At 41.8% G+C, this 13,697-nt stretch overlaps 1 protein-coding gene and 1 long non-coding RNA gene across 2 annotated transcripts; both read left to right on the plus strand.

The window, feature by feature from the left end:
• Window positions 1-579: 579 nt before the first annotated feature.
• Window positions 580-13,428, plus strand: plpp6 (phospholipid phosphatase 6). Its single transcript, XM_083767439.1, has 2 exons — window positions 580-1,328; window positions 12,205-13,428. The coding sequence occupies exons 1-2, from the start codon at window positions 824-826 to the stop codon at window positions 12,570-12,572; spliced, it is 873 nt and encodes a 290-aa protein (XP_083623565.1). The 5' UTR covers window positions 580-823; the 3' UTR covers window positions 12,573-13,428.
• On the plus strand, window positions 6,580-7,814 carry LOC310860492. Its single transcript, XR_014569385.1, has 4 exons — window positions 6,580-6,686; window positions 6,796-6,982; window positions 7,419-7,540; window positions 7,665-7,814. It is a non-coding gene; the product is annotated as an uncharacterized lncRNA (long non-coding RNA).
• Window positions 13,429-13,697: the final 269 nt, after the last annotated feature.

Below are 13,697 nucleotides of genomic sequence, written 5' to 3' on the forward strand. Positions count from 1 at the left end.
CAGGTGTGATATTTTTTGGGGGTTGAGTTGGTCATTTTGAAAGTAGAACAACCATGCACATGCACAAAAATAACATTAATTTCGCTCCTATGCCACCAAAATGTGGAACGCCCATCTACCACGTGTGGACGGTGTGAATCCCTTAACTCCTTCAAAACCGTAAAGGCTAAAATCTGAATCCCCACCCCTCTTCCCCTCACAGTTTTTTTCCCTTCAGTTTACCTCCTTTTATGATGATTTCCTGTTGATTGATTGATTTATTAACAGTTTGCAGAATACAGTACATTTCAAGTACAACTCAATACAAAAACATTGTTAACTGTGTGTGAGTGGACGACACCATAGGGCCCATCATTTTCAATTAATCAAAGATGAATGTTCTGATGAATTAAAAATGGTGGACGCTGTGTCGTCCACAGTTAACAATTTTTGTATTGAGTTGTGCTTGAAATGTAGGCTACTGTAATTCTACAAAGTAAACCCAATTCTACAAATACTTCAATCAATCAAAGTCATGTGTAGAAATTCACGTCACATTTTAATACTCCATTTCCCAAAAGGCTTTGCGATAAGAACAACAAACATGGCGAATGTGAAAAGTGTTGTTTCTTCCATTCTATGCTTCCATTGAGAGAGAGACTGCTTCGCATGGACGTGAAAGGAATTGTCAAGTGACTGTAAAACGATGAAATAAATAAATAAATAAAGGGACGCACACATCGCGAACAGCACTGCAGAACACTTTCCCACGGCCGTGCACGACGTGCAGTCGGATTGTACTTTGCACTGCAAGTATAACAACAGCAGAGGAAATCGCATCAGAATGCCGTCTCCTAAAGCAAAGAACCCCGTACGCAGTGGAGGAGGAGGCTCCGGACTCGGAGGAGGAGGAAGTCCGAGCAGCACCAACAACGGCCGCTACGACTTCATGTCACTGAACCGAACCCCACCGCCGCGCCAGGGGAGCTCCGGCGACCCGGTGGCCGCCGCCCGCGCCCGTCCCCGGGCCTTGTCGGAGAGCCCCACGCGGCGCCGGGGCTCCGGTTCCTCCACGGGCTCGGCGTCGGGCATGCCCGAGGAGGACTGCATGAAGCTCAACCCCTCCTTTGTGGGCATAGCGATGAGCTCGCTGCTCGCTATAGACCTGTGGCTGTCCAAGCGGCTGGGGGTGTGCGCCTCGGAGGACTCGTCCTGGGGCAGCATCCGCCCGCTGATGAAACTCATAGAGATATCGGGGCACGGCATCCCGTGGCTGGTGGGCACCGCGTACTGTCTGTATAAAAGTGACACTGCAGCGGGACAAGAGGTCATGCTCAATCTGTTCATGGGTAAGCAGAGTAATATTGTTGACTAATGAGATGATGATGATGATGATATGTGTTTGCAGATACGATGCGGTAGCCCCACGATATATGAATGAAGCAGTTCTGTCAACTCTCTCTCTCTCTCACACACACGCACACCCTCCCAGCCACCATGTTTAGCCGTCCTGAGTTGTCATGTTCCCTCCTTCCCACGTCCATTCACACACCTGCCATATGCCCGCAGTAATTGCTGTCTTCCACCAGATGTCATCTGTCATTCGTTCTGCAATCATCACACTGCATTCCCAGGCAGCTCCCCCCCTCTTTCTGCGTCCTAGTTACATAAGTATTCCAACCATCTCTATCTTTGCCATTCTCATTCCATTCAACAAATGTATAGACAGAAAATGCACACCTTCTACTCATTCAGTTGCTTTACCTAAATGTAAGCATATGTAGGCTACTGTATTGTTTATTATGTCTTATGTGTATAACGTTACTCATTACTGTCTGTTGTCTCATGTCAGCTCAATCAACTATAAATTGAACTGAACTGACTGTTTGTATATCATTTTCTTAATGTCTGTGTTGCTCATTGTGCTTCTGGCTGGTGTCATGTCTTTGGTCATACTATGGTTTGTAATATGGACCCAGTTTTGATTGAGCCTGATGATGGATGGAGAGATGAGTATTGAGTTGTACAATGTCCTGGTATTTAACCCCTTTGTAACAGCGAGGAGATGATTGTGGGCAAGGTGCTGCAACAGCTGACAAAAATTGAAATTTTTCCATTCATTGAGCAGCCCTAATCTGATGTTGGCTTCTCACCTAAACACACAGAGCACGACCACTCACATGAATGCATATCCCTGTACGGTTGTCCAAACTGTACTGCCGCATTGTCTGATACCAACCTACCCTCTCACAGGGAGAGTCTACCAGCCAACCATAAGCACTGTAGCATGCAGACACAACACTGCTGTCTGCTCCTCTGTGTGCAGAACACGCAATGCCAAGCAGGCAGGACCTCATTATCAGACTGTCGCTTTCTGGAGAATAGATGCAGTCCACTCAGAGAGTGGGCGGGGTCTTTGGGCTGGATCCAGGCTAGGCAGGACCACTTTAATAGAAGAAACCCCTTGTAGAGAGCAGGGATGGGGGGATGGGGGGGGGGGGGAGGGTTATGGGCAGCCATTGTACAATTCTGACAATATGAACAAAGATGTAGGGTACTTATCGTACATGAATCACACAAATCAATGTCATGCCTCGTTGAGTCAACAAGGCCCAAAATTGATTTCCTATCCAAGTATCCAGATTGGTTTTATGAACAAGGCTAAGGTAAGGAGTGTGATTTGAATCTCATTAGCAAAAATTGCTGTTCAGACTTTATAAAAGTAATCTGATTCCAATCTGGATAGGCCAAAGATCTGATTTGGGATGCCACTAGTCTGTTACATTGTCTAATAGAATTGAGAAATATTTCCCAATCACCACACAGATTGTACGTTGTAGTTATTGATCCCGAGAGGTTGGATGGAGACACAAGAGGTAGCCTGTAATGTATTCCTCTGTGATTGTGATGAGGCTGACACAGACGTGGGATATTTTGCATGAAGGCTGTTAAATCAGTTATGTTTAATGGAGAACTTCACCCATTTTAAACCTTATCTTTATATAATTTCTCCTAGTCCTGACTGTTCATTAACGATGGCATAATATCAATCTGCTCGCTCACGCTTTCGTGGGCTGCTGTCTGTGGACAGTTCATAAACCTGCCTATGACATCATCAATGGTGATTCCAAGCTAATAGAAACCACAGCCTTTCTCTTCCTGGAAAGTTAATACTGAGTTAGGAGCCATTCTTTTATACTGGCCTTTATCTTCCTGGAAAGTTAATACTGAGATAGGAGTCATTGTTCTTTCATAGCCTTTCTCTTCCTGGAAAGTTAATACTGAGATAGGAGTCATTGTTCTTTTATACTAGCATTTCTCTTCCTGGAAAGTTTATACTGAGATAGGAGTCATTGTTCTTTCATAGCCTTTCTCTTCCTGGAAAGTTAATACTGAGATAGGAGTCATTGTTCTTTTATACTAGCATTTCTCTTCCTGGAAAGTTTATACTGAGATAGGAGTCATTGTTCTTTCATAGCCTTTCTCTTCCTGGAAAGTTAATACTGAGATAGGAGTCATTGTTCTTTTATACTAGCCTTTCTCTTCCTGGAAAGTTAAAGGGTTGGTTCGGATTTTTGGACATGAAGTTGTATGAAAAGCTTACCATAAATATCGCGGTTGTAAATGTATTAAATGACTGGCCGAGTCCCTCTGCTCCTGTTTGGGGAATATCAAGTAGTTTCCAGGGTCACTGGGGGCCACGCATTAAAAAGAAACCAATCTACAAAACTAGCGTAATTCGTATTGTTGACATATATCTGCAATTACAGACCAACTTTCGCTCAACTTTGACCCCTCTGTCTTATGGTACTATTTTCTTTGTGTCCAGTATCACTGCGCCGCATAGAACACCATTGAGCTGTTGCGCCGCGGCAGTTGCGGCGGGATACACTAACAAAGCTAGGTGCTGTGCAGCTGCCCCAGGTATAGCTAGCTACGGGGTTTCAACGCGAAAACATTGACTTTTGACTCGTTCCGGTTACTTATAGATCAAAATGGTACGAAGTTGCAACTTTCCGGGATGTCCTAATAAGAGTACGTCTGGATCAAAACATTTCTTCCACCGTTTCCCTAATACAAATAGAACGAGACAACTTTGGCTTGCTGCAGTGGGTTTGAACGTCCATACTAACTTGAGAAAAATAAAACAGTTTCGCATATGCAGTGATCATTTCGATGCAAAAGATTATGTCCCTAGTACTACAGGGAAGAAACATGTTCTGAAGTTTAGCGCTGTACCTCATGCGTGGGTCGTCGGTCCAAACACATGCACCCATGCTTCTGCTTCTACAAGTTCTACAACACCCCAGGTAAGACAGACGGACAGACATGTACTGTATATAACACATCGTATAATAATAATAAAATACGATGGAATGGATTGTTGACCTAATAGAAAGCTGTTCGATTAGACTCACTATCTGTGAGATCAGATGGAGGATGGAGCGGTAATAATAACCTGATGGTAATATGTTTTGGCCATCATTCAACTACGTAATTGTAGCCTATAGGCTACTACCATACTACTTCTAACTTGGCTAATATGTTCACTTTGAATGAAGAATTATAATTGATGCACGTGTGTGATATAGTACTGTGAACCAGATAACTAGTAAAGTTGGATCAAACCCTGTATTGGGTAGGGTAAACAACATTATGAAAGTAAATGCAGGCCTACATGACTGCATCTATGACAAATGTATTTCTTAGATGACCCTATGTAATTGATCTTAGTGCTCCTTTTTACACACGCACACGTCACATTTGTGTGTGATCTTAGTGCTCCATTTTGAGGTGTGTGTGCATCCGTAAACACACACACAGTCACACCTGAGCATGTCATAACTTTCCATGCAATTATTGTTTATAGGGATCTATTGCTGGTGTGATGGATACGACATTGGAGGCCATAATGGATCCCAGCCCTGAAGAAGCTAGGAAAATGTTTTCAGATTTAGTACAGTCTACGCCTCAGTGTACCCCTCAGAATGTGGGAGATTCCGGCCTGAAGCTTCTTCTCACCAGCCCTGAGTATGACCATGCTGTTCCAAGAACAAGGGCATCATCTTCAGGAACCTACCTTGCTTTGCCTCCCACCTGGACACAGTCACAGGTAGTTGCTGATGTACAGTTTATTCAGTAGCTCAAAACAGATACAATTCTGATTAGGCCCAGTAAATGTAGAAACCATGAACACATTAAACATAATGTACAAAATACAATTGTTATTTGGTAATTGTGTGTGTATACTATATGTACACAAAATCTAGTTCTAAGTTAATTTGAATGTATGTCTTACAGAGCACAAGCTCAGCAGTTGCACCTGAGGCACTGGAGACGAGCCAGAGTTCAGTGGAAACGCCATGTGAAAAGGACAGCACATTTCATACACCAAGCAGTACATGTACTCCTGTGGAAACGTCTTTCTCAGATGATGGCATTCATGTAGCAGAACATCAACATAGCAGTGATTGGTCCGAAAGGAAGTGGATTGTAAATGAAACAGCCCTCATGAAACTGTTTGCCACTTGTCACACATGTGGGAAAATCATTGATGAGTTTGAGAGAAAAACTACTTGTAATGGATCCATGATCAAGATTGAGTGGACTTGCATTGGTGGCCACAGTGGAGCATGGCAATCTTGTCCTGATGCTCGTGGAATGCCTGAGAACAACTTGTTATCTTCAGCGGCTATTCTTTTCACTGGGACAACACAGACTGAAATTACAGAGTGGGCTGATCTTGTCAATTTACAGCTTCCTAGAAAGACAGCTTATTATTCATTGCAGTCAACCTATCTTATACCAGTTGTCTATGAAGCCTACACTGAAATGCAGGAACAAATTATGTCCAATCTCCAGGAAATAACATGTAATGGTGGACATATTGACGTTGGCGGTGATGCCAGGTAGTTATATATTTTTAGTCCAATTAATGTGGGCAGTTGATTTATGTACTACCTATACACACAGACAGACTCAGTGATGTAAATAGGTTTTCAATGTAATGTGTGGACATTCGGGACCCAATGGTGGTCTTTTAGATGGGTCCCAGGGACATTTTATGAGTCCTACTTCAATGACGTTGGAGTACAGTATTGTATCCCAGGACCCCCGGAGGGTGACATGATTGCATCCTTTCTCAATGTAGTGAATCTAGTCTAAGGATGCTGGCTATTTGCATCACTGAAGAGTGAAGACTATATAGTCTTGAAATAAAGTGCTGCCTGCTGCACTACTATTGAAATTAAATGTATCAAATTATATCGTTTCATAGCAGGTTCTGGTGCTAACCCTCTGAATACAGCACCAACAAGCATGAACAAATGTGTATTACCCTATTGTGCTGAATATAAGGCTACATTTTTTCCCAATGGAAATATCCTAAAAAAACGGGTTCATATTATAATCAGGGACTATATTATTTGACATGCAATGTTCTTTTTCCACAAATTAGTCTTGAAAAATGGCGGTTGTCTTATAATCAGAGTCGCCTCATATTCGGCACAATACGGTAATTTGTATTATGATCAAATTGTACATTTTGGAATATAATTGTATCTTGAAATCCACGTCTAACCCAACTGTATAATTGATTCTCTCTTTTTCTGTACAGATCCGATTCCCCAGGTTACAGTGCTAAATACACTTCTTACAACTTCATGGATGACACAACCAAGAAGATAATAAAGTCAGAATTAGTCCAGGTAACATTTTTCACCCCATGTTATTGTTATTATATTTTAGATATGGATACACCATTAGCCTTTACTTACTTTTGTGGGTACTTTGTTTGTTTAATTCTGATTCGAAAAGGTATCTGAGACTACAAGTTCATCTGCGATGGAGGCAGAAGGTTTCCAGAGGGGGCTGAATGGCTTGCTGAGTCGAGGAGTTGGTATTGATGTTGTCACCACAGATCGTCATCCATCCATAAGGAAGATCATGAGGGTGCAGTACCCTAAACTTAGACATCAGTATGATCCATGGCATGTTGCAAAAGGTAATTGTGTGATGTTTTTCTTTTTTTATCTATTGTGTACAGTTATTGCCAGGTGTAGCAATGGGGAGAGGAGGGGGGAGTACAGGAAGCTGATCAAGGACATTGTGGGCTGGAGTAGGCTGAACCAGCTACAGCTCAATATATATATATATATATATATATATATATATATATATATATATATATTTAAACTGCATTCTATGTATTTTACATGTTCACCATGCTTTTCATTGACACTATGAATGTATTGCAACTGGAGCTGTTGAAAATAACACATTTCCTTCAGGGGTAATAAAAAGTATATATCTATTTGCCTTATCTACAGTAACACTTCAAATTTGATAGAAAAGTATATTTTTGTTGTGAAGATTGTACTGTTAATTATTACGTTTGTGTAGTTTATCCATTAATTCCATGTCTGTCTTCTGTTCTGTAGGCGTGAAGAAGAAGGTAGCTGCATTATCAAAGAAGAAATGCAACCGTGAATTGCAGCCATGGATCAAGTCTATAAGCAATCACCTTTGGTGGTCTTGCAGCACTTGTGGTGGTGATGAAAGGGTGATTCTGATTTTATTGTATTTGTTATAAAATGCTGTATTGCAGAGCAAAGCATGTCACTGAAATACTTTAATCGGGGCGTTATGTTGCAAAATGTCTAAATTTATAAATCAAATGTGTCCAGGAATTGAAACGCCGTTGGACCTCTGTCTTGTTTCATGTATGTGGCATCCACCGGTGGGAAGATGATGGACAGGAGTACAAGTGTTACCATGATGAGCTCAGTGTTGACCAACAGAGAAGGAAGAAGTGGCTTCAGAAGGACAGTGCCGCATACGACACTCAAGGCTATTGTACTTGATAAAAGACTCTTGAGAGACCTGGATCACATGACTTTGTTCAGGCACACTGGAATCAGTTCATGAATATTGGTACCCAAGCTATGATATTGATATTTGTAGGTTATACATTTCCAAGCACACCCAACAATAGCGTTGTTAGGTGGCACACAAAAGAAAACTACAAAGAATACTATTATTTGATGTGTTGATGTGTATTTTTTTCAGGAGCTCTTGAAGTGTACCACAGTTCTATGCTGAAGTATGCTGAGAAGAGAAGGCACTTCAAATATGTCACCATGCAGGCAAGAATCCAACTGAGTGTCATTGACCACAACCACAATGTTGGCCGTCAACATGCCACTACTCAAGCTGGTAAGCATGTTTGAAACAAAAAAAGACTTGAACTTGACAGGACGGTGTCTGGGTGCTATGCATTCCCAAACCAAAATGTTTTAAAATGAAAAATAACCCATTTAGGATGGGAACCCCTTTGGGGTTTTAACCTTTTACCCTTCAAGACGGGAACCCCTATTGGGGTTGCTGATGGTGATGCTATGTACAGAATAATAGCTACATTTTTGTAATTATTGAATAAATATTTGAAGTTTTCAGAAAACTTAGGTCATTATTTAGAAGGCATTTTTAGAAACGGCCTCAGGTCTAAGTGGGATTAACATGGAATGGATTCATATTACAACTTTAATGTTATAAATGAATATGCTGTGTTTTTGTAATATTACTCCCCCAGGAAAAGAGAGGGTCAGTGTATTTCACTCCAAGCTGTCAGGTGAATGGCGTTCTAGGAACCTCTATGAGCCTACCTCCCAGGACTTTCGAAACGACTTGGTACAACGAGTCATTCAACGGCGACTTGACAACAACATCAAGCTTGGAGATGATCGGTTCCACATCCATCCTCCAGTTGATCTACCTGCCAATATAGCTCGAACTCCAAAGCCCGATAAAGATACTATGATTTTAGAACATACAACACGTTTTCCAGTGCAAAATCTGTTGGAGAGTACAGATGTTTCTGATACTGATACTGAGTGAGCCAAAATGTGTGTTATCATTGTTATCATTTCTTCATTTGTGTATCTTTATACACATTTCAGTCCAGACCAAATTTAGTTTTTGATGGGTGCTAGCCCCTCCAGCTTTTGGTATGTCCACAAACTCTTACACAAACTTTAAATTCCCATTGACAATGAATGGACAATTACGTCTGAGGCTAAGCAAATACAGTGTCAATTTAGGTCATGATGAAGACGCAAATTGTGATTGGCCTGATGAGTTGATGTATAATGATGTACGATGATAAGAGTGCCCCTCACTTCACACGGGTGTGATTTCTTTTATTAGTTTTATATTTTACTATTGCACATATCAAAAAACAATGGAGCAATATAATATAACACAGAAGTCAGAAAATAAACAAAGAACTAAAACAAATCCAGAAAGTCCTCTGATTCCTTGTATCCAACATATTCTCCAGTTGCTGATGGATACAGTGATCTAATGGTTTTCACAACACATGAAGGGAGAGGTTTTCGATTTCCGGCACCAAGCCGTTCTCCTTGGAGGACCCATTCCAAGACCATCCTGTAGCCCACCAGCCTGTATTGACTGAAACAAAGAATGACATTTTTAGTATTTGCATAGCCTACTGTATATAAGGTGGAACATTTACACCCATGTATACATTGTAGTTAGATCTTGATATTGTCTGTAGCTCTCTGCTTTAGGCCAAGTAGGCCTACTCTTAGTGTACAACAGCGGTTCCCAAAGTGGGGTCTGGGGACCCCCATGTGTCCTTGAGGGAGTTCCAGGGGGTCCCCAGCTACATGATAGTTTGGAACCAAATGGACAGTTACATTTACATTGATTTTACAATATAAACTGGGGTCTCAGATAGAAATGCCATTACATGGGGGGTCCCTAGCCTCTTTCATATCAAATTGGGGGTCCTTGAAATTAAAATGGTTGAAAATCACTGCTAGAGCTGTAAAAAATCTTCTCTTATGGGGGTCTTTGGCATATATTTTCAAATGGGGGGTCTGCAGGCTAATGAGTGTCATTTTGGGGGTCCTTGACATGAAAGTTTGGGAACCACTGGTGTACAATAACTACAGTATTGCAATTTACAGTTAGAGGCATGTGGTGAATAATTCCATAATCTTCATGAGATATATAACTTACTCGACTGACAACTGGCCATCAGCTCCAGCAGGCTCGGGACGTTTTTTCCAGTTTATTTTTGGTATGTGGAAAAAGGTCTGCAACACACCAGCGTTCACGATAGCTGGAAAGTTTGGGTGCTTGATAATGCAGCAAGAAGGTGCAGGTAAAGATGCGCTGGTTTGTTCATCAGACACCGGGAGAGATGCAGATGCGTTGGCTTCCTCTGACACCGAGAGATCTTGCATCTGTAGCAACAGTGGCATGGCTAGTTCCCATTCGCGGCAGCAGTAGCTCTCAACCTCTTTGGGCATTGGCTCGCACTCAGTACAAGTACACCACCAGGTAACGTTCTCTCGTGCCCTCGTTGCAGCTGTTGGCCCGGCTTCCCTAGCTCTCTCCTCTCTCTCTGCCCTTTCTATGTCCATATTACGGAGTTCATCATCGGTATATTCCGGTTCATACATATATCCCATCGGCTGTGCAGTGAAAGCAATATCTTCATCACTGTCGTTGTCTGACTCTGGGTTTGAAGTGTCTGATTCTGACATGTTGCCTGACGCTGATTTTTAGATCTACTTTGAAAGAATTAAAACAACTATTATTTTCCTCTATGACACAAAACAAAACTTATAAAGTAACTGGTACGAGTCAAAAGTCAATGTTTTGAATGAAATGAATGTATGCGGGTCGCGTTGAAACCCTGTAGCTATAGCTAACTAGCAGTGACCTGGGGCAGCTGCACAGCACCTAGCTTTGTTAGTGTATCCCGCCGCGGCGCGGCAGCTCAATGGTGTTCTATGCGGCGCAGTGATACTGGACACAAAGAAAATAGTACCATAAGACAGAGGGGTCAAAGTTGAGCGAAAGTTGGTCTGTAATTGCAGATATATGTCAACAATACGAATTACGCTAGTTTTGTAGATTGGTTTCTTTTTAATGCGTGGCCCCCAGTGACCCTGGAAACTACTTGATATTCCCCAAACAGGAGCAGAGGGACTCGGCCAGTCATTTAATACACTTACAACCGCGATATTTATGGTAAGCTTTTCATACAACTTCATGTCCAAAAATCCGAACCAACCCTTTAATACTGAGTTAGGAGTCATTGTTCTTTTATACTAGCCTTTCTCTTCCTGGAAAGTTAATACTGATATATGAGTCAAATCACACCAGTGTGAAGTGATGGGCTCTCTTATCATCGTACATCATTATCACGTAACATCTATCTTATTAAATAGTCATCTGTCTATTTGCTCAGACACTATTACGTAAAATTCTCCATTCATTGTCAATGGGAATTTAATGTTTGTAAGATAAATCTACACTAATAGCTGAATATAGTAGGGAAAAAAGTGAGTGCTTGTGCACATGAATTGTATATTTTTAAGTGTAAAAGAAAAAGTATGGCATTGTATGTGGTTGTGGATAAAATGTGGCATGGGGAGGGTGGGTTGTAGGGTAGTATGTATGTGTTGAGTCTGGCGAAGAGGATTTTATCCTGTGAGATACATTTCAATTTATTGCATCAATATAAGATTAGAAAAAAGTTTGAAGTGAATGATCAAAAGCCTGCCTAGCATGTTGTGGTTTGCAGCACTGAAGTTTGTTTGAGTGAATAGACAGAAATGGTGCCATTTTACAAGGGTGAAAATGGGTGAAGTGCTCCTTTTAATGTGTGCACAAGTTCAGGAGAACATGTGCACATGTAAAGAAAGGAGAGGTGCAAAATTTGCACCTCTCCTTTCTTTACATGTGCACATATTAACTGGTTCAGTACAACCAACGTGCCCACACGTCATAAGCAATGTGTGTGTGCTGCTCCTGTTCAATGTTACGAAGCATAATGTGACCTTAGTGACAGACCTGCTTATTAAAGCCAAAGCAATCTTTTTATAGTCACTGACTAAATAAAATAAAAGTTGATAACCCCAGGCTGTTACCGTCATGGATAATGTGGCTATAGTACCACCATATGTACCCAGCTTACCTCTTTACCTCTGTTTTAATCAGACTCTTATCTGTTTGAATAAAGATGTTTGTGTATAGAGGTACATGAGGTACATATTCACTGTGCAGATGCTTTGATTATATTGTTTGTTTGTTACCACTGGGTGTACTGGACTCTTACTTCTGGTCACTCATGTCATTGCTCATGCTCATAGTGATTCGTGAAACTCTTCTTCTCTCTTCCTCCCTGTCTAGCCCTGTTATTGGACCTGGTGTTGGTGGGCATCGTGAAGGCGCTGGTACGTCGGCGCCGACCAACCCATAACCGCATGGACATGTTCGCCTCCTTCTCCGTGGACCGCTACTCCTTCCCCTCGGGTCATGCCACGCGCGCTGCCATGTGCGGCCGCTTCGTCCTGGCACACCTGGTGCTGGCTGCACCGCTGCGCGTCCTAGTTCTGCTGTGGGTGGTGCTGGTGGGGCTGAGCCGAGTGCTGCTGGGGCGTCACAATGTGACGGATGTGCTGTTTGGGTTCTGGATGGGCTACTGCCAGTACAACCTGGTGGAGCTACTCTGGCTCTCACCTCAAAGCCTGCAAGGACTGCTGGTGCCTCTGCCCTGAAAGGAGCGACTGGATGAGGAGGTGATGTGGTCAGCCATGGTGTAAGGTTTAATGGCATTGTTCCATTTCTAGGAAAATGTAACCTTTCTTCCAATTGTCCATAAAGAAAACGGTAGTGAGACATGATAAGACCAGAATCCCAACCATAGTAGTTTACATTGATAAATAAACGCACTGTTCATTTTATGAAAATCTATGCTTTCTTCCAATTGTGCATTAAAAAAAAAAACTGGAGAGAAGAGTATAATGGTTGGGATTGAATTTACTTGACCAAAGGTAGTGAGAAATGAATACCACCTCTCTCTCTCTACCCACCAAAAATTATGTTGAGAGAAAACCACAAAAATGGGGACTCACGTGTGGTTCAACTGGGAACAGCACTCAACACTCATTCTATTCTTTTACATTCTCTAATGAATGTATATTATTTTAATATACTGTATGTGGTTTCCGGGGGTGGGGGGTGGGGGGGGGGTGGTATAGGTTAGTATTTTCTATTTCTGATACATCCAACAGTGATCATTCCTATCTTATAGCTGTTAATTAATTCACACTGTCTGCAAGTCATTCAATAGACACTGATAAAAACTTGAAATGTATTTTTAGGGTTGTTTTATTTGATTGATGGTTAACCCCCAGTTATTGTCCGTCTCATAAAACAGGGCTTTGTTTGCAGCAGTCGACCCTGTACCACTGTGAAATAGTTGCACATAAACTGGTAAAGACATTAGCAATTACGTTAGCATTCTTTCATGTAGTACCTATGACTAAACGTGCATGTATGTGTGCTGTGGTCAAGACATTTGTACTGTTTCATTTAGCAATCTTGTTTCTCAACTCCTTGGACAATAATTCCGTGGCATTATTCCTGGATTATTCATTTGTAGAAATCTTGAAATTTGCATCAATGTACGGTATGTAATTACTAATTACGTACCGTACATTGATGCAATTTCAAGAGTGTGGTATTGACCACACATTGATGGCATTGCGCCATGATAGTACTACATGGCTTTATATCAGCATGGAGGGCGAGTAAGGACAGCAAGCTGTTTGTTTTGTTGTGTAACATCTTGTGGTGGCGCCAATGATTATCAATCATTGATGGCAAATTGGACGGCAGAG

Source organism: Protomyctophum parallelum, assembly GCF_964188405.1.
Source record: "Protomyctophum parallelum genome assembly, chromosome: 6".
NCBI classification, from domain to species: Eukaryota; Metazoa; Chordata; class Actinopteri; order Myctophiformes; family Myctophidae; genus Protomyctophum; species Protomyctophum parallelum.